General features: G+C 46.2%; 1 protein-coding gene and 1 long non-coding RNA gene across 2 annotated transcripts; one reads left to right on the plus strand and one right to left on the minus strand.

Moving 5' to 3' along the window:
- Positions 1–7,093: 7,093 nt before the first annotated feature.
- galk1 (galactokinase 1) lies at positions 7,094–25,958 on the plus strand. The gene is made up of 8 exons (XM_089016202.1): positions 7,094–7,384; positions 7,462–7,684; positions 14,383–14,502; positions 19,675–19,810; positions 22,330–22,511; positions 23,937–24,087; positions 24,362–24,524; positions 25,208–25,958. Exons 1-8 carry the CDS (start codon positions 7,220–7,222, stop codon positions 25,280–25,282), a joined length of 1,215 nt encoding a protein of 404 aa, XP_088872328.1. The 5' UTR covers positions 7,094–7,219; the 3' UTR covers positions 25,283–25,958.
- LOC148887017 (uncharacterized) lies at positions 19,827–23,930 on the minus strand. Its single transcript, XR_016117717.1, has 3 exons — positions 22,624–23,930; positions 21,979–22,504; positions 19,827–21,035 (listed from the first exon to the last, which is right to left on the minus strand). It is a non-coding gene; the product is annotated as an uncharacterized LOC148887017 (long non-coding RNA).
- Positions 25,959–26,705: the final 747 nt, after the last annotated feature.

Consider the following 26,705-nt stretch of genomic DNA (forward strand, 5'->3'; position numbering starts at 1 on the left):
GCTGCAGGCAGGGCTGACAGCGCTACCCGTTGGTCGTCAATCCGAACGTGGCAGTCTGCCACTGATCGGGACGACCAGCACCTGTACGGGTGCAGGCGGGGCCGACAGCGCCACCCGTTGGTCGCCAACCAGATCATGACAACTTCTTCCTGCCAGAGACCTGGTAGCGCTTCCTCTCACATAGCGGAGCCACTTTTGGCTTGAGGGAGGAAGCAGTGGAGACCCTGAGTAGGGCTGAAAGGTGCTCAAGTCTGGACGTGTACTTGGACTTATTTCGTCTGTGTAAGCTCTCAGTCATACAGGAGTGGTCCATCGATAAGAAGGTTTCTTCAGCCGTCTTCTGTACTTTTTTGAAGGTGTTGGACATTTCGCCTCCTATCCAAGAGGCTTCGTCAGCGGACTAAAGTCTTACTGGTCGTATCGGCCCTATTTATATATCCCTAGTGTCCAGACATGGCGGCGCCGGACACAGCAATGATAGGTCCCTACTCTCAGGTTGGGGGGAGCAGAGCACCACGCCCTGTGGCCCCACTGATTGTTCCTACATTCCTGACTAACGACTGGCCTGTTTGCCCCACTCCCTCCGGTATCACCTCATCAGTATTACGAATGTTGTCTAACCTGTTTTGCCTATGCAGGCTATTGTATGTATCTTGAGAATTTTTGGTTTCATTCCCTATTCTTTCTTTCTGACATTTGTTGAATGACCAATGAGGGTACCCACAGTTAGTGAGTGCTCTCCGGAGTCAAAACATATCATGAGAGCACTCACTAAGTGTGGGTACCCTCAGTGGTCATTCAACAAATGTCAGAAAGAAAGAATCGGGAATGAAACCAAAAATTCTCAAGATACAAAAAGGAGAGGAGTAGCAGTACCTTACATTGCAGGAGTTTCTGAAAAACTACAAAGAGTCCTTTGGCAACATTAAATTCCTACTTATTTCAAACAGATAAACACGTTAAGGCAAGAGATAGGCTGTTCAATACATTGTAAGAATGAAAATTGTAAAGAGCAGTACATTGCTCAACAAACTCAACAAATTCTCAAAAAAAGACTATCAACATCGCAGGGATAATACGAGTGGGCCTCAATCGGCAGTACATTTGCACTTAAAAGCTAGCAACCACTCATTTGACGACAATGATGTTAAAATCTGAGCGAAACAGGTTAGACAACATTCGTAATGCTGATGAGGTGATACCGGAAAGAGTGGGGGAAACAGGCCAGTCGTTAGTCAGGAATGTAGGAACAATCAGTGGGGCCACAGGGAGTGGTCCTCTGCTCCCCCCAACCTGAGAGTAGGGACCTATCATAGCTGTGTCCGGCGCCGCCATGTCTGGACATTAGGGATATATAAATAGGGCTGATACGACCAGTAAGACTTTAGTTCGCTGACAAAGCCTCTTGGATAGAAGGCGAAATGTCCGACACCTTCAAATAAGTACAGATGATGGCTGAGAAACCTTCTCATCTACTTGGACTTATTGAAATTCAAGGAGAAGAAGTGCTTTTCACACATGTGCTGCCCAAAAGGCACATGGTCTACCTGAACATTCTGCAAAGTTCAGGGAATCTGGGGGTCAACTCTCTCAAAAATTGCCCAAGTGTGTCTGCTTCTCCACTCACATCTCCAGCTGTCAAATTCATAAAGTTCGCAGACGACACCACGGTCATCGGTCTCATCAAAGACGGCGACGAGTCTGCGTACCGGCAACAAGTGGAGCAGCTGGAGCTCTGGTGCAGCCGTCACAACCTGGAGCTGAACACGCTCAAGACAGTTGAGATGATCGTGGACTTCAGGAAACATCCATCACCACAGCTACCCCTCACACTATCCAACTGCCTTGTGTCAACCGTTGAGACCTTCAAGTTCCTGGGAATCACAGTCTCCCAGGACATGAAGTGGGAGGGAAGTCAACACCAACTCTATCCTGAAAAAGGCCCAACAGAGAATGTACTTCCTGAGGCTGCTAAAGAAGCATGGCCTGCCACAGGAGGTGCTGCAACATTTCTACACGGCTGTCATCGAATCCATCCTGTGTTCTTCCATCAGCGTTTGGTTCGGGGCCGCCACAAAAATGGACAAAATCCGACTTCAACGGACAGTTATGACGGCGGAAAAAATCATTGGCACCGCCCTACCCACTCTCGAGGACTTGCACACTGCAACAATCCGAACAAGGGCGCGGAAAATCCTACTGGACCCTCCGCACCCTGCCCACCACCTTTTCCAGCTACTCCCCTCAGGCAGGCGCTACCGATCCATGCGCACCAAATCCACCAGACATTTAAACAGCTTCTTCCCCCAAGCCATTAACTCTTTGAACTCTTCAACAGTAGCCAAAATGGAACGGTATAGTGCCACTTAGCAGTTTTTTTGACGACGATACTAGTGCAGCGTGTTCTACCGGAAACAAATTCCTTGTGTGTTCTACATACTTGGCAATAAAGATGATTCTGATTCCTGAACTTAACTTTGAGTACAAAGTTGCGCTGCAGGTCAATGAGCTGCATTTGAAGCACAGGAGAGACATCTTGCACGTCAAAGGAGAAGGGGTCCACAAAAGAATTGAAATGTGGCTCTGTGCGTCTTGAAGTCTGCAAACATATGATCAAATTCCTCCTGTAGCTTCGAAGGAGCACCCGAAGGAGCTCAACAGCTACAGACTGGTGCCGCTGACGTCTCACCTGATGAAGACGCTGGAAAGACTCGTCCTCGCCCACCTGCGACCGCTGGCAAGCTCAACACTGGACCCGTTTCCGTTTGCTTACCAGCCCAGCATCATGTGGAGAACGCCATCATCTACCTCCTCCACTCAGCGCTGCTGCACCTGGAAAATGCTGGGAGCGCAGTGAGAATCACGTTCTTCGATTTCTCCAGTTCCTTCACCACAATCCAGCCCAATCTACTGGAAGACAAGCTGCGGCATGTTGGAGTGGACCACCACCTCACATTTTGGATTACAGATTACCTCACAAACAGGCCAAAGTATGTGAGGGTAAATAACTGTGAGTCAAACAAGCTTCTCTGCAACACTGGAGCGCTGCAGGGGAGAGTCCTGGCTCCATTCCTGTTCACCCTCTACACCTCGGACTTCGATTACAACACCCCAACCTGCCACCTTCAGAAGTTCTCTGACGACTCAGCTATTGTCGGCCTCATTGCAGAGGGAGACGATCGGGAGTACAGGGGACTGACAAAGGACTTTGTGGACTGGTGCCTGCAGAATTACCTCCAGATCAACACTGGGAAAACCAAGGAGCTGGTGGTGGATTTCTGCAGGAAACAATCCTCATGTTTTGCACATTTACAGTATATATCTCAGTCTGCTGACATTTTTTACTTCTTTTCCTTTCAAGGGGTCGCCTCAGCAAATCAGTGTCCTCCATCTTTAGAGGTTTGATCCGCATGTTTGTTTTGGCTGACATTTTTTTACAATGCTTAGTATATCTTGTTTTTCTATCCTTTCGCCCCCCACCCCATCCCCTTTCAAGTTGTTGCTGTGGACTGCAAATTTCCCCATTGTGGGACGATTAGGTTTTCTGTTTCTGATAAGTGAGGAGAGCGTGGGCGTGAGTTGTGGCTACCAACAACTCCTGTATGTATGTGCTAACTGCTACCTTTGTTTAATAACATCCTGACCAGCTATGCAAGCGACTGTGTGCATCCTTTACCACACTGAGTGGCATTACAGTCTAAAAAGAATGGCGTTGAAACTACTTCATGCATCAAGATGAGTCCAAGATGACGCCCAAGTAGGCAGCTGTCAGCAAGTGCTCTCATGAGCCTTGCTTTTGTTGTTGTTGTTGTCTTGTTTTTGTCACTTTGTGCTGTTGTGCGTCGTGTGGAACGGATACAGATTGTTTTTCAGTATTTTTGGCCACAACATTGAGTGGTTACGCCTTTTCGGCAGCAAAAATATGCCAGTACTGTTTTTGAATGGGAGGAATGTCGGTGCCATTTGACTATCGTTGCTGGACAGCTCTGGGACCATTGTGCTTTTTTGCGCCTGTAATTGGCAGCATCTTCACAGCCCCACTTTGTTCAGCGGAAAGGTCGGTGCTGTTGGACAGTCTGCGGCTGGATGGATGCATGGCTTGAGGAGCCCGCGATAAGAAGGAGCGTCAGCGCAGAGCGCCGATGTGTATGTGGAACTGTCGCGGCTTGGAATTGAAGCGGATTTATGTGAGACAATCTCTTCATCAATGGATGCTAGAGCTGCGCGTTTGCTTTCAACATTTAGCTTGTGTCACGTCCACTCGAGGCGTAGTGACAAGACTCGAGGGACAACGGAAGGAGGTAAGGGTTGGATCCAAAATACACGGTGAGACAGAGTTCCAATAAAGAGTCTTTCACTGAGACACGCAAAAATCAACAAACAAAGAGGTGACAATGAGGGCACCAAATGATCAGACCTGGTGGCGTGGTAGTAGCGGGGAACTTCCTAGAATACTCCGACAACGACCGTACGGAAGGTGTGGCTTTTATAGCCAGAAGGCACAATTAAGGGAGTGGGGAACAGGTGCTGGTTTGCACTGGCTTGAGGAGGGAGACATGGAAAACCGGATAGATCCGCATCGTGGGTGGCAGCCGAAGCCTCACCGAGACCGGGATGAGGATGGCCTCGATGGGGAAGGGACCTGCGAAGCGGGGGCCCAGTTTGGCCAAAGTCCCGGCCAGCCGGAGGTCCCTCGTGGATAGCCACACCTCCTGCCCGACCTGGTAGTTGGGTGCCTGTCGGCGACGACGGTGCGCGACTTGCTGGTTCCGGGCTGCCGTGCGCGACAGGGCAGCCCTGGTCTCCTTCCATACTCGGTGGGCCCGTCTCAGGTGGTGTTCAATGGACGGGACCTCCACCTGGCCCTCCTAGGACGGGAACAGAGGTAGCCGATAGCCACAGGTGGGGACCGACCTGTGGCTGTGGAGACCAGGGTGTTGTGGGAGTACTACACCCATGGTAAGTGGAAGGCCCACGACGCAGGACTGTGCAGGCACACGCACCGGAGGGCCGCCTCCAGGTCCTGGTTCTTCCTCTCCGTCTGGCCGTTGGTCTGGGGATGGTATCCAGACGACAGGCTCGCCGACGCCCCTAGGGACTGACAGAAGCGTTTCCGTACCTTGGACACGAACTGCGGTCCCCGGTCCGACACGATGTCCGTCGGAATCCCGTGGAGACGGACGACGTGGTTAACCAGGAGTTGAGCCGTCTCGATGGCTGACGGCAACCTGGTTAACGGGACGAAGTGGGCCGACTTGGAGAAGCGGTCCACCACGGTAAGGACGACCGTCTTGCCACGGGAGGGGGGGAGACCTGTAACAAAGTCGACGGAGATGTGGGACCAGGGTCGGGAGGGGACAGGTAGTGGCTGGCACCCACCAAACCCCTGCCGGGGGTTGGTGGGAGCCGGGGCCGGCCGGGACTCCCGGACGGCCAACACCCAGGTCTCAGCCTGGCCCGTGAGCAGACTGTTGATGAAGGCTACCTTAGCCTCATCGCTAACATAGGCGTATGGTTGTTGCTCGAACACGAGCGCGCACTGCATTAAAAACTGAGCGCAGCGTCCGGTTCCGCCTGTGTAGCGTGAGGGATGAGGTAGCTGTGGCTCGCGCCTACCCAAGGGCGGGGAGGAAGGGGCCGTGAGGGTGGCGAGGCGTGTTTCTACCTCTTTTAAACGTTGAGCCAGCGTGGATCTAATATGGCGGACTTCCGCGATAGCTTGGGCCAGCTGGCTCGAACGCTCCACCTCTTGGGCAAGGGCGGCGATGAATCTGTCTCCACCGGCGGGATCCATAGGTGGTCGGAGTATTATGTCACGTCCACTCGAGGCGTAGTGACAAGACTCGAGGGATGACGGAAGGAGGTAAGGGTTGGATCCAAAATACACGGTGAGACAGAGTTCCAATAAAGAGTCTTTACTGAGACACGCACAAAAATAACAAACATAGAGGTAACAATGAGGGCGATAACTGAACAGACCTGGTGGTGTGGTCGTAGCGGGGAACTTCCTAGAATACTCTGACAACGAAGGTACGGAAGGTGTGGCTTTTATAGCCAGAAGGCACAATTAAGGGAATGGGGAACAGGTGCGTGAGCCGGGTGAGTCAGGAAGGGAGGGGCCGTCTGAGGGGAGCAGCGGAGGAAGAGACAGGAGGGGAGGGGTGCGCTACTGACGGCGACGAAGATGTGACAGCTTGTAGTCGACGTGCACATTCCACCATGATGTCCCTGATCCACTGGTGAAGAGACGCTTTGATCCTCTCCTCTTTCATCTGGGACAGCTTCGTGTAACAAAGAGGGTACAGAAAAGTGCTTAAGATTGAATGACTCTCTGTGTCTTTGTGTTGTCTTGTTATTTGTTATTTTCTTTTGTTGTTCTTTTGACTTCAAGAAAGCACCACGAGAGTGGCTGCCTTTCCAGCAGTTCCTGTATTTTGCTTTTCTACTTTCATTTCTTTCATCACTTTGCTGCTGTGAAATGTAAATTTCTCCACTGTGAGACTAATAAAGGCAAATCCAATCCAAGATTAAAGAATTGCAAGTTAAAAGAAAATATTGACATCCAAGTCCAGTCAAGCATTTTCTTTTCACATGTGCTGTGTGCTCTGTTGCTCAAAACATGGTTTTCTTATTCATATTGTGTTCATGGAAAAATAACTAACACGTAGACCACACCCTCAAATAGTGCACTTGACTTCTTCTTTTCCTTTCGGCTTTTCCCTTCGCACAAGGGGTCGCCACAGCGAATCAGAACACTGATACACATGTTTGTTTTGGCCAAGCTTTTACGTCGGATGCCCTTACTGACACAACCCTCTGTATTTATCTGGGCTTGGGACCGGCACAATAAGACACTGGATTGTGTCCCCTTGCGCACTTGACTAAAAGGACAAAAGCATCGGAGGGTAATATTTTGCACTCCCACTTTTTATATTGCCAAAACTTTATTTCAGCAAAGTATCCAGAAAAAAATATAGAAATAATTGCCAACTTCAGCAAATGCGCTTGACACCAATGAGGAAAGAAATAATATAAAAGCCAAATGAATTAAAATAAATAAATAAATACCTAAAAAAAGTTTCAACGGACGATTTCCTGCTTACGTGACGTCAATGCCTCGCGCGAATCAGGTTGGTTGTGTTTTCAGAACACAACTAAAGCCTCGGCATCATCACTGTCCGCATTCCGGTGCCAGCTCGTTACTTTTATATTGTACAAAATGGCAACTCCGATCCCAAGCTTGTGCCAGCTTGTTTCGGAGGCTACTTCTTTGTTCAAACACATTTTTGACGACGAAGCTCCTCAGTTAGCGGCGTGCGCTCCCGGAAGGGTCAACTTGATCGGGGAGCACACAGACTACAACGAGGGATACGTCCTTCCAATGGTAAACTATTTTGTTGCTACGACCCGAGCGACCAAGACGGATATTGTTGTGTGACCAAAATTGCTTTTGTAAACCAGGCATTACCCTTGGTCACCGTGGTGGTTGGAAGTGCTTCCTCAGATCCGCAAGCGACCGTTGTCACTGCGAGCGAAGACGCCGATGAACCGAGGAGAGTAAACATTAGACTGCCAAAAGGAACATCGCCGTTCTCTCCGGGGCTGCCAAATGAGGGATTCCCACTATCTCCAGGACTCCCACATTGGGCCAACTATATTCGAGGCGTTATACATCACTACAGAGGTAAAATGCACACATATTATTTATTAAAAAGGCAAATTCACTGTCCAAGTTCTCACAACACACGTTAACATACTGGGCTATTTCAAGTCACTTAGATTCGGAAATTCACTCTGACGCCCACAAAAGTGGGAGTGTTCGGACGGTGGGGAACGTCCAGTGGAGTGTAACTCCAACCATTAATAAACCGAGGTAACATTTGCCTTTGAAATAAATGGGAATCCAACTAATTACGGTGCTGTTGGACAGTCTGCGGCTGGATGAATGCGTGGCTCGAGGAGCCCGCGATAAGAAGAAAGGAGCGTCAGCGCAGAGCGCCGATGCGTATGCGGAACTGTCGCGGCTTGGAATTGAAGTGGATTTACGTGTGGACAGGAGATGTGAGACAATCTCTTTTCGTCAATGGATGCCACAGCTGCGTGCTTGCTTTCAACATTTAGCTTGTAGTAGATGTGCACATTCCACCATGACGTCCTTGATCCACTGCTGAAAAGGATGCTTTGATCCTCTCCTCTTTCATCTAGAACAGACAGGGTACAGCAAGTGCTGAAGAATGTTTTGTCATATTTTAGTTTTTTGGTTCTTTTAACTTAAAGACGGTGCCGCGAGAATGGCTGCCTTTCCAGCAGCTCCTGTATTTTGTTTTCTATTTCTTTCTTTCATAACTTTGCTGCTGTGAAATGTAAATTTATCCACTGCAAGACAAATAAAGGTACATCCAATCCAAATCCATTCCAGCCCCAAATGTAACTTACATTTACCTTTTTTTATCCAGTGTATGGTCTTCTTCTTTTCCTTTGTTTGGGCTTTTCCCATCAAGGGGTCGCTGCAGCAAATCAGGGTCCTCCATCTTCAGAGGTTTGATCCGCATGTTTGTTTTGGCCAAGCTTTTACGTCGGATGCCCTTCCTGACACAACCCTCTGTATTTATCCGGGCTTGGGACCGGCACAAGAAGACTCATGTCCCTTTGTGGCATATGGTAAAAATTAAATATACAGTATAGAAACAAATGAAAGCACAGCATTGTCAAAAAAAACACAAGGAAATAATTACTGCTCATTAAACAGAGGGGAAAACGGGAAATGGCATGCCGTCTTCCTCCATAATAAAAACAAAATATTATTCAAGTGGTTCTTTTTATGTTGCTTTTACCACATCAATTCTATAGACCCCGATTTATATTGCTTTACAAAATAAAATACACACACGACAACCTAAAAACATGGACAGAGCTGTTCTGCAATCTTACATTCTTTGCCCTCAAACACTTGGCAGCAGTAAGATGGAAGAGGAGAAGATCAATGCATCCTTCCACCAGTGGATCAGAGACGTCATGCTCAAAATGTGCATACATCAACTACAATATTATAATACATTTCATTGATAAGCGCCTTTCAAAACTCTCAAGGACACTTTACACTCACATATTTTTTTCTGTGCGTGAGCAGCAGCAGCCACACGCGCGAACGTTCACTCACATGCAGGTAACATCAAAGTTACGACCGGGTTCAGTTCCGACGGTCGCAACTCAAATGGTCGTAAATCGAAGGCCATTCAAAGTGGCCGACGTGACATTTACACGACAGCATAGTATATGATATCAATCTGTTGTTTTTAAGCCCGGATAAATACAGAGGGTTGTGTCAGGAAGGGCATCCGATGTAAAAGCTTGGCCAAAACAATCATGCGGACCAAACCGCTAAAGATGGAGGACACTGATTTGCTGCGGCGACCCTTTGAAGGGAAAAGCCCAAAGGAAAAGTAGTTTTTAAGCAACGTTTTCTATTGAATACAACAAACTGTGTACAGTTAATTTATACATTTTACACTTACCTTTTACTGTCGTTTTTATCATTTTATATTTAATACTATTGATTTGTATAACTGTACCTGTCATGTATACAAAACTGTTTACTGTACAGTTCATTTATAAATGTTATACTTCCCCTGCTCACGGCCAATAGCACGCATGTCGTAGCTGAGGCCAACTTTTTGGCTCAGGGGCCCCATTCATTTCTAAAATTCAACAGGCCGGTAAGACAACGGTGGTACAGTCTGTGTCCTGTATGAACGTCCATGCATCTTAACAGCATTCATGTTGCAACACAAGCAACACAAGTGCTATATTGGCCAAAAGCAGTACAGGTGTCTAAATAATTTCAAAAATATCAAGTATATAAAAGAGTTCGGACTATTTGCTACGAAACGAGATGAGTAAGAGATTGAGTGGTTTTCTTTGGACGCCCAACTTTAGATCCCCACGATCACCGCACATGACAGCATTGCTCGGCTGATGTCGCGCACCAAGTTTTGAAGCCAGCCACGGAACGCTTCAAAGTTTTCAATGCTCACAGTTAGCGCCGTAGAGCTCGCCTCCTTCCTCTCTGATTAGCGCTATCGCGTTCCGCCGGCGACGGTGGCAGCTGACGAGTTGGAACGTCGTAATTGCGGTGGATCGATATGCAAGCGACAGAGGCGGTGGCGCTGGCAGATGATTTATTAACAAAAAGCGCGGGTCCGATACAACGCGGACCCGGAACAAAACGTGTTGGACAAACAGCAAAGCGAGTGGGCGAGCGGGAACAATCCGCCCAACCTCACGAGCGAGAAGGAAAATAAAAAGGCACACGAGGGTGCAAAACAGCATACGATACGGGGCGTACAAACCGACACGATCGTAGCTAATCAATACCTCGGGCGAAGCAACTCACGTACTGTATACTCATTCAAGGTACAGGCAAGGCGCAAGGCGTAGTATCTTCCGACGCTGGGTGAGAGCCAGCGTCGGGTTTCAATGTCCAACTGTCAGTGATGAGGGAATTGACAGCAGCTGGTGGAGCTCGGGAGCGGAGGCCCCGAACTACATTTTAAAGTCAACCATTAGCTGAGGGACGACGAAAGGTGGTTAAGGTCGGATCCAAAATACACGGTGGAGACAGTAATTCCAAAAGAGTCTTTACTGAGACACATTTGGCACGAACAGACACATTAAGGCAAGGTAGCGGGCAACGACAGAAACAGACCTGGGTGACGGGCAACTTCCTGGAATACACCGACAACAACTGAACGGTAAGGGTGGCTTTTATAGCCAGAAGGCACAATTAAGGAAATGCCGAACAGGTGCGTGAGTCAGGAGAGCCAGGAAGGGAGGGAGCAGCGGAGGAAGAGACGGGAGGGGAGGGGCACGCTCCTGGCCTCGACGAGGATCTGACAGTTTTGGTCCTCTATTCCCCGCCCCCAGTCGTTGGTGAAAGCCACGTGATTGGTCAAGAACGCAGCAGTGAGGGGGTGGTTTACGGACGGAGAGAGTGAAGACTTTCTCCCAAAAAGAAAAGGGCTGCAGACATTTATTTTGTGCTCTATTCCCCACCCCCAGTCTTGAGTTAAAGCCACGTGATTGGTCAAGAACGCAGCAGAGAGGGGAGGTGGTTTAAATATTGACATTTGGACGCGTTTCAACTTTGATAATTCAAAGGCAAAGTGTAGACTGCAAGGTTAAAATTCCCATCAATCAGGCTGCACAAATAACCCGCACTCGCCATCAGTTCAATTTGAAATGAAAAGACAAGCAAGGGAAGCAGCTATTAATCAGAAATCAGAAATCAGAAATCAGAATACCTTTATTCGTCCCGCAATGGGGAAATTTGCAGTCCACAGCAGCAATTGAAGAGGGATGGGGTTGGGGTGGGAGTGAAAGGATAGAAAACAAGATATTCTAAGCATAACAAAATAAAAATGTCAACTGTATACTGTGCAAATGTAGAGGTGCAAAAACCGTTCTATAAACAAGACTGTACATAGTGCAGAATCAAGAGATGCATTTAGATATATTGCAACAACCCATATTTACAAGTGTCCAGTTTTTTTTTTGTTTTTTGTTTTTTTTTTTTTTCACATGTGATCATTGGGAATTGTGAAGCCTGACAGCAGTCGGTAGGAACGAGCGGCGGTACCTCTCCTTCTTGCAGCGCGGGTGTAATAGTCTCTGGCTAAAGGAGCTACCCAGAGCTGTCAGGATGGGCAGGAGGGGGTGGGAGGGGCTGTCCGTCATAGCTTTTAGTTTAGCTAGCGTCCGTCTGTTGCCCACCTCCTCTAGAGAGTCCAGCGAGCAGCCCACGACAGAACTGGCCCGCTTGACAAAGCGCTCCAGTCTTTTTCTGTCCCGGGTGGTGATGCTGCCTGACCAGCAGACAATGCCATAGTGGATGGCTGATGCCACCACAGAGTCATAGAAAGTCTTTAGGAGTGACCCCTGAACTCCAAAAGACCTCAGTTTCCTGAGGAGGAAGAGGCGACTCTGTCCCTTTTTGATTAGGGCATCCGTGTTTGTTGTCCAGTCCAGTTTATTGTTGAGAGTAACACCCAGGTACTTGTAGGAGGTCACCCTCTCAATGTACGAACCCTGGATGTTCAATGGTGCAGGTGACGATTGTTTCCTGCAGAAATCCACCACCAGCTCCTTGGTTTTGCCGGTGTTGATCTGGAGGTGATTCTGCTGGCACCAGTCCACAAAGTCCTTTGTCAGTCCCCTGTACTCCCTATCGTCTCCCTCTGTGATGAGGCCGACAATAGCTGAGTCGTCAGAGAACTTCTGAAGGTGGCAGGTTGGGGTGTTGTAGTTGAAGTCCGAGGTGTAGAGGGTGAAGAGGAATGGAGCCAGGACTGTTCCCTGCGGTGCTCCGGTGCTGCAGAGAAGCCTGTCCGACTCACAGTTCTTTACCCTCACGTACTGTGGCCTGTTTGTGAGGTAGTCTGTAATCCAGGATGTGAGGTGATGGTCGACTCCGGCATGCTGCAGCTTTTCCCCCAGTAGACTTGGCTGGATGGTGTTGAAGGCACTGGAGAAATCGAAGAATGTGATCCTCACCGTGCTCCCAGCATTCTCCAGGTGCAGCAACGCCGTATGGAGGAGGTAGATGATGGCATCCTCCACACCGATACTGGGCTGGTAGGCAAACTGCAGCGGGTCCAGCGATGAGCTTGCCAGCGGTCGCAGGTGGGCGAGGACGAGTCTCTCCAGCGCCTTCATCAGGTGAGACGTCAGCGCCACCGGTCTGTAGCTGTTGAGCTCTTTGGGGTTGGCAATCTTGGGCACTGGGACCAGGCATGACGTTTTCCACAGCTGTGGAACTCTGCCCAGCTTCAGGCTCAGGTTGAACAAGTGCTGGACAATGTCACACAGCTGGTCGGAGCAGGTCTTGAGGAGTCGGGAACTGATGTCATCCGGACCTGCTGCCTTCCTCACCTGCATCCTCCTCAGTTGGTTCCTCACCTGCGCAGTTGTGACAGACAGGCAGGAACCAGGAGGCAGAGTGGCGGCTGAGGGTGTGGCAACGGTTGGGAGGGCAGATGTTTCGAGTGTGTCTGCTTGCATCTGTTGCAATATCACAACTTCCAAGATGTACAACCCAGAGCTCCTTGATCACAAATGTAAATAAAAAGACTTTATTATACAGTACACTTTATTGATCTAATTGTAATACCATAGCACATTTATTATACATAAAATAAGATATATTTTGTGTAGTTTTAAGGCTTAGAAAATTAGAAAGTAGAAAATTATGTTTTATGGGGACCTGGGAACGGATTATTCTCATTTTAATGGTTTCCTATGGGAAGTAATTTTTGGGGAGACACACCTTTCGCTTTACACTGTATGGGAACTAATTAAGTTTGTAAGCCAAGGTATCACTGTACAGGGAAGATTGTTTTTTTCTCTTTTTTTGTCATTTAAAAGTGGAATTTACTACAAACGTCGATCTGTAATTAGAAAGTTGAAAGTAAGTGAGCCTTGATGAAGATGAGAGATGGATGGAACCTGTGTCTATGGATTGGATTGGATTGGATATGCCTTTATTAGTCTCACAGTGGAGAAATTTACACCGAAGTCCGCCATCATGTACTTTGTCTTTGAACAAGGGTGTCAAACTCTTTTTTTTTTTTTTTTGCCACTGGCCACGTTGTAGTTACGGTTTGTTCTCGGGTGCCGTTATGAATTTGGGGAAACTATTGGAATGCTTAACCCCCTCCACAAATTACTTACAGAACACCCAACAAATTAACTCATCTCTCATCTCATCTCATTTTCCGTACCGCTTATTCCTCATTAGGGTCGCACAAATTAACTCATTTATGTTTAAAAATGTGTCCACTACAGTACCAGGGTTTTTATCATTTTCCCTCAAATTGCAGGACCCACAGAACATCGAGTTCTTGGACTACGTAAACATTCAGTTCAGCGTAAGAAACTTTAGACTCTCTTCTTTCATCAGAAAAAAAAATAGTTTCTAACTTATTTGATTCTGGAGTTATCTGAGCTTGAAATGGGGGCGGCTGTAGAAAATACAATACATACATATTGATTTATATCTCCCTGTAACAACAGCTGAAGCTTTAACAAAGCACTAACATGGACAAAAGGCAAATGCTACCCCTTCGTGGAAGGGAAAAACATTTCCTGAGGTCTGACCAGCGCTTTATCGCCCCCCCCCCCCTGCAAGAAAAAACTAAACCATAAGCCCTGCCAACTTAGCCATCTATTACCAATGTCGTTGACAAATCTAAAATGGATGCTGCCAGATATGAGATTGAGTGAGCAGTTGTACTTAATAATCACTTCCTCTGGTTAGTAAAATGTAAATTTGATTGATAGATTTTTGAAATACGTACTCCGTTTATGTGACTATCTTCTGTTTTTCAGCTCACCCGCTTCCAGGTTTCAAAGCTGTGGTGATCTCCAATGTGGCAATGGGAGCAGGTCTCTCCAGCTCGGCTTCTTTGGAAGTGGCCTTTTACACATTTCTGCAGCAACTCAAAGCAGGTCAGAGGTCAACAGTTACACTTTATTAAAAACTATGAAGAGTGCTCTTTTTGTTCACTTTTCCACCAAGTTTATTTTTAAATTAAAATCCACATTTATACTATGGATATAAATGGTTTTATTGAACAAAAATGTATGTTCCGCATTTTTTTGCTTCAAGTAGCTGTCATGATCTGGTTGGCGACCAACGGGTGGCGCTGTCGGCCCCGCCTGCACCTGCACTGGTCGTTACAATCAGTGACACTTAAAAGGACCCCCGGCACGACCATTCGGCGTCGGGTAATTGTTGAACGCATTGTATGCATTGTGTGCGGTGCACGTGTTTGTTTAACCTTGGCGGACTTTTAATCTTGGTTTTCTTTTGATACTTTTTGATACTTTGCACTTTGCATTGTTTCAGATTTTGTTCCTGCTGACTTTATTTTAATACAATGTGTCAAACACAACCTCCTGTTCCCTCCTGCCTGCTTGTTGGGATCCGCAGCCGCCATCACCACCTTGCATAACGTGACAGTAGCAGTCACAAACGCAAATATTGTCGTCACTGAAAAAAAACTCAAGCAGGTTGTCAGCGTGATTGGAGGGTAATGTCATCACGTGACACTTTAGTTTATTTGTCTTCATGTTCTCTGATGACACAGCACACCGGCCGTTCCTCGTCTCCCACCTTACTCACAGTTTCAGGATGCCCTTGCTCCATGTACACATTTTAACAGCCACCGGTGCAAGTCTATTACGTTTAGCGCATCTTGCTACATGATCTGCGCCACATATGACGTACATCTGTTACAATAGCAGAAGAAACAAATTTAGTTGAACAGCAAAATGTTGTGTTTTCCTTCAGAGGTTTTAACTTTCGTCATCTGCCATCTTGCCTTACCGATATCTGGCCATAATCACCTTGCATTTGTTTCAGTGCGTTCCAAAATCGGAGAGCCTAATCGAATATTCTTTTACTCATGGTGCACTGTGAACTGTGCACATCGAACATGGTGGATGGTTGAAATATGGAGCTTTAGAACATGAGTAAAACTCTAAAATACATTACGTCTGTGTAAGCTATCGGTCGTACAGGAGTGGTCCATCGATGAAAAGGTATCTTCAGCCGTCACATGTACTTCTTTGAAGGTGTCGGACGTTTCGCTTCTCATCCAAGAGGCTTCGTCAGCGAATTAAGATTTTGCTGGTAGCTCTGGCCCGATATAGATCTCTACTGTCCAGAGGTGGCGGAGCCAGACCTCTGCCCTGATAGGTGCCTGCTCTAAGGTTGGGGGGAGCGGATGACCTGAGGCTACACTGATTGTGGTTTACGACTGGCCTGATTGCCCCATTTGCTCTGGTATCACCTCATCAGCATAACTAAGCCTAGGTGGTAACGATCTCAGAAGTGTGTTGTAGGCACGATCCAAATTAAACCTCACACCACCATGGCGATTTAGTGAAGGGTTTTGCTGGTTTATAAAAATAGCTTCATTTACTCTTCTTTCAAAGCATCTATTTTCTTTTGCAAAGATTTTAATCTCATTGTCGTCAAATGATCGGTTGCTCGCTTTTAGGTGCAAATGTACTGCCGATTGAGACCCACTCGTATTATCCCTGCGGTGTTGATAAAGTCTTTTTTTGAGTATTTGTTGAGTCTCCCCAATGTACTGCTCTTTACAATTATTATTCTTACAATATATTGAATAAACTACATTACTTTGTTTTTCCATTTGGCAGCCTCTCTTTTGGATGTACTAATTTTTGCCTTCAAGTGTTTATCGGTTGGAAATAAGTAGGAATTTTTTGTTGCCAAAGGACTCTTTGTAGTTTTTAAGAAACTCCTGCAATGTAAGGTACTGCTACTCCTCTCCTTTTTGTATCTTGAGAATTTTTGGTTTCATTCTTTCTTTCTGACATTTGTTAAACGACCACTGAGGGTACCCACAGTTAGTGAGTGCTCTCCTGATATTAGTTTAGCCCGATGCTGGAGGGTTCTGATAACTCCTAGTTTGTGTTGTAAAGGGTGGTTAGAATCGAAAAGTAAATATTGGTCAGTGTGCGTAGCCTTCCTAAAGACTCCTGTTTTTAGTGCTCTGTCCTCTTTTATAATGACTTTACAATTCAAGAAGGCTAGTTGGTTCTCTTGAATGTCCTCGCGAGTAAATTTAATATTGATATCTACAGTTGAGGTGATCTGTGAAGGATTGAATTTCTTGTTTTTTTAATTATGACAAAAGTGTCGTCCACATATCTAAACCGGTGTCTAGGTTTTGTCCCCGGGAAGGATGTGAGGGCCTGTTTCTCCATCTCTTCCATGTACAGATTAGCCACTATGGGTGAAACTGGTGAGCCCATAGCACAACCATGAATTTGTTTGTAAAAGTGTCCCCTAATTTTTCTGTAAAATACATTAAAAACAGGCAGCAAACAAAGACATTCCCATTTTTTAAAGAAACAACCGAATAAGTCTGCGGAGGGTAGTGACAATTCGTTGCAACAAACTGCTGTTAATGATTTGAATTTAGTGACGAATGGAATGATTTCAGAGCTGTTGCAGCACATTGGAAATCTTCAAAGCAAAGACATTTAAACACAGCCTAGTTAGAAATATTGGGCGAAGTATGTTCTATTTGCCTTCCCGTTATAACGGACAATTTCAAAATAGCACAGGATTGATTGTGTGGAAACTAAAGAAAATTGAAAATGTTTGTTTATTTTATGTATGAATAAATTATTTGACTTGAATTAAAATTGTTTGGTGATGGAAAAATCGATGTTATTTTCAAATTAGAAATATTGTGCTGCAATGAATGCATTTTGGTTGATTTCAACTAGTTTTGTATACTTTAGCTATCTTGTTAAATTGGGCCCAATACATTTTTTTTTAATTTGGCCCCTTTTCAGACACGAGGGGGCCAACTGGCCCAGATGCATCCCTGAAAGCAAGCACTTCGTCATATTTCCTCGTCTTAGCTTTCGGTAGCCTTTTGTCTCTTTGCGCACTCTGCTAATGAGAGCGCCGCTCCCGCCTAACGTAGTGAAGGTGCAATTGCACTTTATTCTACAACAGTAAAAAAAATCTCAATCGTCTTCTTTTTCTTTCGGCTTATAACTGGAGGGACGCGAAGGCGGAATCAATCAATGGGAGAGGGTATTTGTTCTTGATAGTTATTCCGTTGAGGCCACGATAGTCCACGCACGGACGCAGCGATTTGTCCTTCTTGGCAATAAAAAAGAACCCTGCTCCCAAGGGTGACCGCGATGGCCGAATGCGGTGGCAAGGATAGGGCCTTGCTGTCCTTGCTGAACGCCTATCGTAGGTCGTGGTAACAGGGCGGGACCCCCTCTGAGCTAATGACTTCGGGGGCGGGGGTGGCTGCGAAGTGATGACGACCCGCCCGCGGCCGACCTGAGTCAGTGTGCGTAGCAGAGGCGGCTCCGCCCCTGAATGGTAGGTCCGTCCCACGAGATGGCCGGATTGTGGGTCCCCAGCCAGGGTAAACCGAGTACAATGGGAACCGAGCGGGATGGCATCACGAAGAACCGTCGGTATTCTATGTGGTTGCCCGAGAGTACGAGTCGCAGCGGCGCTGTTTCCTGTTTAACCTCGGCGAGTAACCGATCGTCGAGATCGAGTACGCTTCGACTCGACCACCCGACAGCCCAACGCGGAAACGACGCGCGGACCTATAAAACAGCCGGCGGCCCCCGAATCCACTAGGGCCCGAACGGGCATGGTTCTGGCGGGGCCGTGGATTACGGGGTCCAGCTCAAGACTGCGCGACGCGAACCCCCCCGTGGACCTTAACGGGACCCGTGGTTTGGGAGGACGGGGCGACTTACAGTCACTGGAGGGCTTTCCAGGAAGTCCCCAGCTAGGACAGTCAGGGGCCCGGTGTCCCGATTTACCGCAGAGCCGGTGCTGCGTCGCTCCGGCTGCCGCGGAGCGGCCCTTTCGCCCCCATCTCCATAGGCTCCGCAGCCGTGTACCCCCCGCGCAGAGAGGTCCGGGCACCGCCCCCTCGGATACCCGCCGGCGGCTCGGAATTCGTCTGGGCAGCACGCTCCCGGGTCCTCTCTCGCATCCGGTTGTCCAGCTGCAGCGTGAGGGAGATCAGCTCGCGAAGGCTGGAGCACTCGTCGCGGGTGGCCAGTTCGTCTTTCAGCGGCACATTGAGCCCGCGCCGAAACATCCCCCGTAGGGCGCGGTCGTCGTACCCGCTGGCGGCGGCCAGGACACGGAAGCCGATGGAATATTCCGCCGCCGATCGGGTGCCCTGGTGGCAGATACATAGCTGGCCCTCTGCTTCCCGCCCACTCACCGGGTGGATGAAGTCCGGGAAGGAGACTCGGAGCTCCGGCCGCGATTCCCAGACGGCCAACGCCCAAGCGGCGCCCGGCAAGCAGGCTGGTAACGTACGATACTTTTGCCAGGAGGGTTGTTGGTTGCGGCTCATAGTTTGGCAAGGGGCGGCCACCGAGGTGGAGGCGCCACTGGTCTCAAGTCTCTCTACCCGTTGAGCCAATCGGGTTATGTCGTGGCGAACCTACCAATTGACTGATCTGCTCCGCCTGCTGAGCGAGGACGGAGAGGATACGGTTACTGTCTGCGGGATCCATGGCGGTCGGAAGATTCTATCACGTTCCGACGACGACAGTGGCAGCTGACGAATGGGAACGTAGGGAGTGGTAGTGGATCGCCAAGCAGGTGACAGAGGCGTTGGTGCGGGCAGAAGATTTATTCACAAAAAGCGCGGGTCCAGGATGACACGGACCCGGTAAAAGGTTTGTAAAACAAAAGTGACAAAACAGCAAGGCTAGTGGGCGGGCGGCGGCAATCCACCCACCCACCCAACCAACCAAACTAAGTCACAAAATAAAAGGCACACGAGGGTGCGAAAACAGCATACGATGCGGCGCATACAAACAGACGCGATCGGCGAAGCAACTCACGTACTGAATTAAAGTTGAAGGTTCGGGCCAGGCGCGAGACGACGTATCTTCCGACGCTGCGTTTAAGTGTCCAACAGTCGGTGATGAGGGAATTGACAGCAGCTGGCGGACGTCAGGAGCCGAGGCCCCGCCCCGCTGTCAACTCGCTCATGACAAGTGGTGCCACGGTGTAATGTGTATTATTTGTCATACCACTCCTTTTCTGATTATTTTTACCCTTTTCTTGTCTTTCAATAGATGATGGAGACAAAGTATCCAAAGCAATTGCATGTCAGCAGGCGGAGCATACTCATGCCGGTGTGCCTTGTGGTATCATGGATCAGCTTGTGTCAGTTTTTGGAATGAAGGGGCATGCGTTGCTTATTGACTGCAGGTATGGTACATTTCAAGAAAGAGTGAACTCTGAGAACACAAATTAATGACAGAAAACACCCGAGGTTGGGTTACGGGGCTCGCAGTTGAGCAGAAACTCAGTCTCAAATTCACCATGTTGTACACCATGTGTGCCTCTGTAGTTGTTGTTTCATTTGAAATGCCTGTCCTTTTTCTTTTTGGGCTTAAATATTACAACTGCCAAAAAAAAAAAAAATCGCTGATGAGTGCTAAACCTGACTTTTTTGTCTGTGTCAAGGTGGTCAGTTCTTACTCAGTTATTGCAATCTTTGGGGTGTGTTCACAAAGTGAGCAAAGAATATCTGCTTCACAAGTAAATGATGTGGTCTTTTTAAGCCTGATAGCTCAGAGGCAAAACATCTTATAATAATAATAATACATTTCATTTCAAGTGCCTTTCAAAACTCTCAAGGTCACTTTACAGTCACAGGATCAGTTTTTCTGTGGGTGAGCAGCGGCAGCCACGTGCGCCAGCGTTCACTCAACCCGGAAGTAACCAAAATAGATAGAAAGCTAGCTAGCTAGCCAACAGATAGCTAATAGCTATATAGCTGGCCAGCCATCGATATCACTATATTGCTATATAGCTAATAGCTAGATAGCTGGCCACTATCTATTGTTCACATGTTTGGTAAGGGCAAATGGCACCTGGAACCGGCGCCAATATAAAGAAAGTCATTGGATGCCATGACAAAAAATAGAATGTATTTGCTCTTAGAATGGAATGTAATAAACCATCCCTCATTGAGCTTGTGGATGAAGGGGAACTGCCTCTGATTCCGTCAGAGGGCACGTGATGCAACCAGATAAACCTGAGGCGCAGAACCAACTGAACCTGGATCCCCTTTGCTTGAGAACATTTCTCTTTTGTGATCTTGGTTCTACCAGCCTTCAGCAGATTTGTGGTGCATTATTTCAATGTCCAAGTGCCAGATGCGTTTTTATTTTTATATTTTTTTGGCTCAGGGTGGGCGAGGATTGCAATTGGTTTATTTATTGGTGTTGTTTGTTTATGCCTCGTAACTTTTTTCCCCCTATGAACTGAATTTCTATGCCGTACTAAAAAAAGGACTGCGATCATTGCTTGCAGGGTTCTGTCTGTTATTCTGATACCACATTTGGATTCCAGCGTCTAATTGGAGCAGAATGTCCAGTTTGAATACTTACCATACAATAAAATACATTGTATTCGTATATTCAGTCTCCTGAAAAAAAGCACATTACACACTTCTCTTAGAATTGTTGGTGAAGTACTGCAGTGCCGCACTCTAAGGCCCTGCAAATTATAAGGCGCACCTTCAACGAATGGCCTATTTCAAAACAGTTTTCGTATACAGGGTGCACTGCATTCATTATAAGGCGCATACAACACAAGCTACAATAATTGCTGCGGTGGTACTATGCGTCCAATAGGTGGTGCTACAAGACGATAGATAGATATAGATTTTTTTTAATTTTAGACTCCACCACAACTGCAGCTGCAACAAAACCATGAGAACTGGTTGCAAATACAGTCATGAAACATAGGAATACAAACAGCATTGCAAAACCGATGCGTATGTGGAACTGTTGCGGCTTGGAATTGAAGCGGATTTGGGTGTGACAGGAGATGTGAGACAATCTCTTTTCGTCAATGGATGCTACAGCTTCGTCTTTGCTTTTGACGTTTAACTTGTAGCAGACATGCACATTGCGCCATGACGGCTCGGATCCACTGGTGAAAAGGATGCTTCGTACTCTCCTTTCATCCAAAACTGCTTCATAGGACAAAGAGGGTGCAGAAAGCACTGAAGATTGAATGGCTTTGTCTTTGTGTTGTCATATAGTTTAAATTTTGTTGTTTTGACTTCAAGATGGCGCCGCGAGTGTGGCTGCCTTTCCAGCCACTCATATATTTTTGTTTTTCGACTTCTTCCTTTCCTTTCCATAACGTTGCTGCTGTGAAATGTAAATGTCTCCACTGCGGGACTAATAACGGTGAATCGAATGCAATCCAAATGACAAACATGATGAAGACGATTGATTCAAGAAAAAAGAGCACAGAAACGTGGTGGCTTCACATCCACAACATGCGAAATATCTCGCTTGTCTCCTTCATTCTTTGTTTGTCAGTAGTTAACTATAAATAGATATGATTTTTGTACTCACAAAGTAGTTGTCTGTTTGAGTGTGTCAATCAGTGCTGGGCAGAAGATTCTTTTGGGTTACAACAGTTGGTTCCTGATAATAATCACCACTCGATGGCATCGGAACACTAACAGGGAAACAACAAAATGGAAGACAGAGAGTGTAAAACAACATACGTATTGTATATAAATGGGATTTGTTGATAGTGCTCACCGTTGTTTTTTTTTTTTTCGGGAAAATCGAATGAATTGTAGGTGTGCCTTCGAGTAATTATGATGTGTAACATGACTACTCGTGTTTACAGTCAGAGGAAAAGACAATTGAGTTGTTGAGGCTCTTCACTTGGTATGACCATGTTGTCATTTCTTGCAGGTCACTGCAGTCCACTCCTGTCCCGTTAATAGTTCCAGGTCTCGTCATTCTCATCACAAACTCCAATGTCAAACATTCTTTGGCAAGTAGCAACTATGCCTTGAGACGTGCACAGTGTGAGAAGGCTGCCTCAGTCTTGGGGAAACCCAGTCTAAGAGATGTCACCATGAATGACCTGGAAGGTTTCAACATTTTTATCATCTTATTCCAGACTATTCTAGGCAACATTTTATTTAGTGAACTCAACAAAATGCCAGAATGTATTATTGAAAATAACTTTGTGATAATACTCACCATTAATATGGATGGCTGTCCGTTCCTCATCATTGGTAAAAATCCAGCCAAACGATCGGAAACGAAAGTCAACTTGCCGGGTCCATATGCGAATTTACTGCTAGCTTGCCTGCACACGGCTCATTAGCTTACAGACAGAGACAGAGTGAGGCCGTTCTCCCCCCAAAAAACGGTGTCTTCGGTTAAAGTCATGTGATTGGTCAAGAATGCAGCAGTGAAGGGAGGGGGGGGGGGGGGGCTAACGTTAAAGAGACAGGCAGACGACAGAGAGAGTGAGAAAACACACACACACGAAAGGGAGGTGACAGAGCTTGAAACAAAACAAAAATCTGTGAGAGTGTGAGAATAGTGAGAAAATGGATAGAAAACAGTTAAAATATCCCATCAATCAGGCTCCACAAATAACCCGCACTAGTCTTCTGTCCACTTGATGCACAAAGCTATCAACCCAGCTAAACAGACCGCAATTGATGAAGAACTAGATACAATTATCACAGAGAAAGCACCGACAAGGGATCATTCCTCAAGATGGTGAAAGAAGCCTGTGTTCCTCATCAAGTGTTTAATGCTGAGGAAACCGGACACTCCATTCCATCAAATGAGCATCACAAAGGTAAATAAAATGATTTTATTGTACAGTACAGTTTATTTCTTTTATCATATCATAATACTATAGCGAACAGATTCTTCTCATTTTAATGGTTTCCTATGGGAAATTATTTTGGGATACACTCTTTTCACCTTACACACTCAGAGTTCGTAAAGAGTTCGTAAGCCAACGTCCCACTGTATTTGCTTTAAAAAAACTTGGCATTTTTTAAAATACCTTTCTCATAAATTCAATTACTGTAAATGTATGTTGAACATGGTTTGCAAATCATATCACAGTGGTACCTCTACTTAGGAAATTCATATGTCCTATAAGCAATTTCTTAACTAAAAAAAATGCTGGAAATAGAGATGCGTTTCCATGTAAATGCCCAAGTCTGTTCCAAGGGCCTCCAAAAATAAGACTAAGATAAGATTTTTTTTTATAAATATTAAAAAAAAATGCATCAAAGGATGTTATGATGTGATAGTTGCGCATGATGTAAAAAAACAAAGAAAAGGGTACAGAATAAAAATGGTAATTTGTATTTTAACTGCATCCTTATTGTTTTGTAACTAGAACCAATATTTTCCTGTTTTCCAGGATATATTTTTTGACATTTACTGTACAGACAGACTGTTCGGGAAATTTGGGGAAGAAAATACATCGTATCGCAAGTTCCTGAGTAACAAACAATTCCACGTTCCTTAATTCCACGTTTCAGATGCAAGGGACCGACTTGACGATGAGACCTACGGTAGAGCTGTTCATGTTATTGGGGAGATCCAACGTACTGTCAGAGGTGCAGAATACTTGAAGACTGGTGCCTATCAAGAGTTTGGCAAAGCCATGGTGGAAAGCCACAATTCCCTCAGGTACTCAAAAATAATCCTCTTTTACACGTACAGTTTTCAGGCCTTTTGATCATGTCAACAGCCTATCGCACCGTTCAAACACATTATTATCGATTGAGCGTCTTAAATTGACCAGCTATCCATGTTTGATCATCTGACTGCAAATATGCCTACGTCTGTTGTTTTCTGGCAGTTTTGTCTCTTTTGCTTGAAATCACAGCCATAGTTGTCACTTCTGGCTGGCTTTCCAAAGTTGAGGTTTGTGATGGCTTTATAACTTCTTTTCTTTTGTCAGAGATTTATATGAGGTGAGCTGTAAGGAGCTGGACCAGCTGGTGTCTGTTGCCATGGAGGTAGAGGGAGTGTTTGGCAGCAGGATGACAGGTGGAGGATTTGGCGGTTGCACAATAACTTTGCTGAAGGCCCAGGTTGTTGACAGGGCCATACACCACATACAGGTAAAGACATTCTAGAAATAAATAAATGAACAAATGAATGAATACATTAATACATGTATAAAAAAATATTTTTTTATTATTATTTAAATGTACAAAAATTTTAATATCTCCAAAATGTGGGGGAAAAAATGACACATTTAGATGAATATCAAAACTATATTCAGACATGTAATTTATGATGAAAAATTGAACACTGTTGAACACTGTAATTGTGTAGAACAAAATGTTTTGTGGGCCTTGGAAAAATACATTTCATTTCTAAGTGTCTTTCAAAACTCTCAAGGAAGGACACTTTACAGTCACAGCATACGTTTTTTTCTGCGGGAAAGTAGCAGCAGCAGCAGCCATAAATGCTCTAAAATTGTTGTGACTTGGTGAGATGTTTGCCATTGAATGAGTTAAATACAAAATAATAATAAATAATGGAACGGACTTTGGGAAAATGAACACTTGAAAGGTTGTGGTGTTAAAGGAAAGTAATCCCAGTAAGGAACCATGCATCCATGTTGTAAGACTTAACTTCTCTGTAGATTTCCGATAGTATTAGCTGCTTTTAGATGCTCATTTTATGTGTGTGTGTGTGTGTGTGTGTGTTTGTGTGTGTGTGTGTGTGTGTGTGTGTGTGTGTGTGTGTGTGTGTGTGTGTGTGTGTGTGTGTATGCGTGCATTTTCTGTTCCTCCAGGAGCGCTACAGTGGAACCCCAACTTTCTATATTGTGACTCCTTCTGAGGGTGCTCGGGTTCTACAGCTGTCCTGAATTCTGCATTTTTAAAGGCATTTTTCAATTCACTTTGAATACTTCCATATTTGTCCACACAATTGCTTCCATTGAAACATTGAAATCGAAGACATAAACTGTATTGTACAATACGTCTGTGTAAGCTTGCCAAAGGACTCTTTGTAATTTTTCAGAAACTCCTGCAATGTACGGTACTGCTACTCCTCTCCTTTTTGAATCTTGAGAATTATTGGTTTCGTTCGCTATTCTTTCTTTCTGACATTTGTTGAATGACCACTGAGGGTACCCACAGTCTGTGAGTGCTCTCCTGATATGTTTTGACTCATTTTCTCTACCTTCAGTGCTAGTTGGTATTAGTTTAGCCCTATGCTGGAGGGTTCTGATAACTCCTAGTTTATGTTGTAAAGGGTGGTTAGAGTCAAAAAGTAAGTATTGGTCAGTGTGCGTAGCCTTCCTAAAGACTTCTGTTTTTAGCGCTCTGGTGAGGTTCAATTTGGATCGTTCATACAATAGCCTGCTTAGGCAAAACAGGTTAGGCAACTTTCGCAATGCTGATGAGGGTCGTTATGCTGATGAGGTGATACCGGGGGGAGTGGGGGTAATAGGCCAGTCGCTAGTCAGGAATGTAGGAACAATCAGTGGGGCCACAGGGAGGGGTCCCCTGCCCCCCCCCCCCCCCCCAACCTGAGAGTAGGGACCTATCATAGCTGTGTCCGGCACCACCATGTCTGGACATTAGGGATATATAAATGGGGTCGATACGACCAGTCAGACTTTAGTTCGCTGACGAAGCCTCTTGGATAGGAGGCGAAACGTCCGAAACCTTCAAAAAAGTACAGATGACGGCTGAAGAAACCTTCTCATCGATGTATTGTACAATAAAATCATTTTCCTTTCTAGTGATACTGTGCTGTAAAGAGCAATGTGGTGTGAACTTTTTTGTGAGATTCTAAAAAGCACATCAAAGGAGCCTACAACAAGAGTAGTGTTCATAATAATAATACATTTCAAAAGTCGCTAGGACACTTTACTGTCACAGGATAAGAAGTCCGCGAGTGAGGAGGAGAGCATGGGTGTGAGTCGTGGCCTGTATGTATGTATGTATGTATGTGCTAACTGCTACGTTTGTTTGATAAAAGCCTGACCATCTATGCCAGCAACAGCGACCGTGTACATCCTTTAACACGCTGAGGGGCGCCCCTCGGCGTGTTAAAGGATGTACAGATTGGGGTCAGACGCTCTGGATTCACCCGGTCGCTGTCATGATCTGGTTGGCGACAAACGGATGGCGCTGTCGGCCCCGCCTGCACCTGCACAGGTGTTGGTCGTCCCGATCAGTGGCACACTGACGTTCTGATTGGCGACCAACGGGTAGCGCTGTTGGCCCTGTCTGCAGCCGTGCAGGTGCCGGTCGCTCCAATCAGTGACACTTAAAAGGACT

This window comes from Hippocampus bargibanti, linkage group LG15, assembly GCF_051943395.1.
Source record: "Hippocampus bargibanti isolate YZ-2025 linkage group LG15, ASM5194339v1, whole genome shotgun sequence".
NCBI lineage: Eukaryota > Metazoa > Chordata > Actinopteri > Syngnathiformes > Syngnathidae > Hippocampus > Hippocampus bargibanti.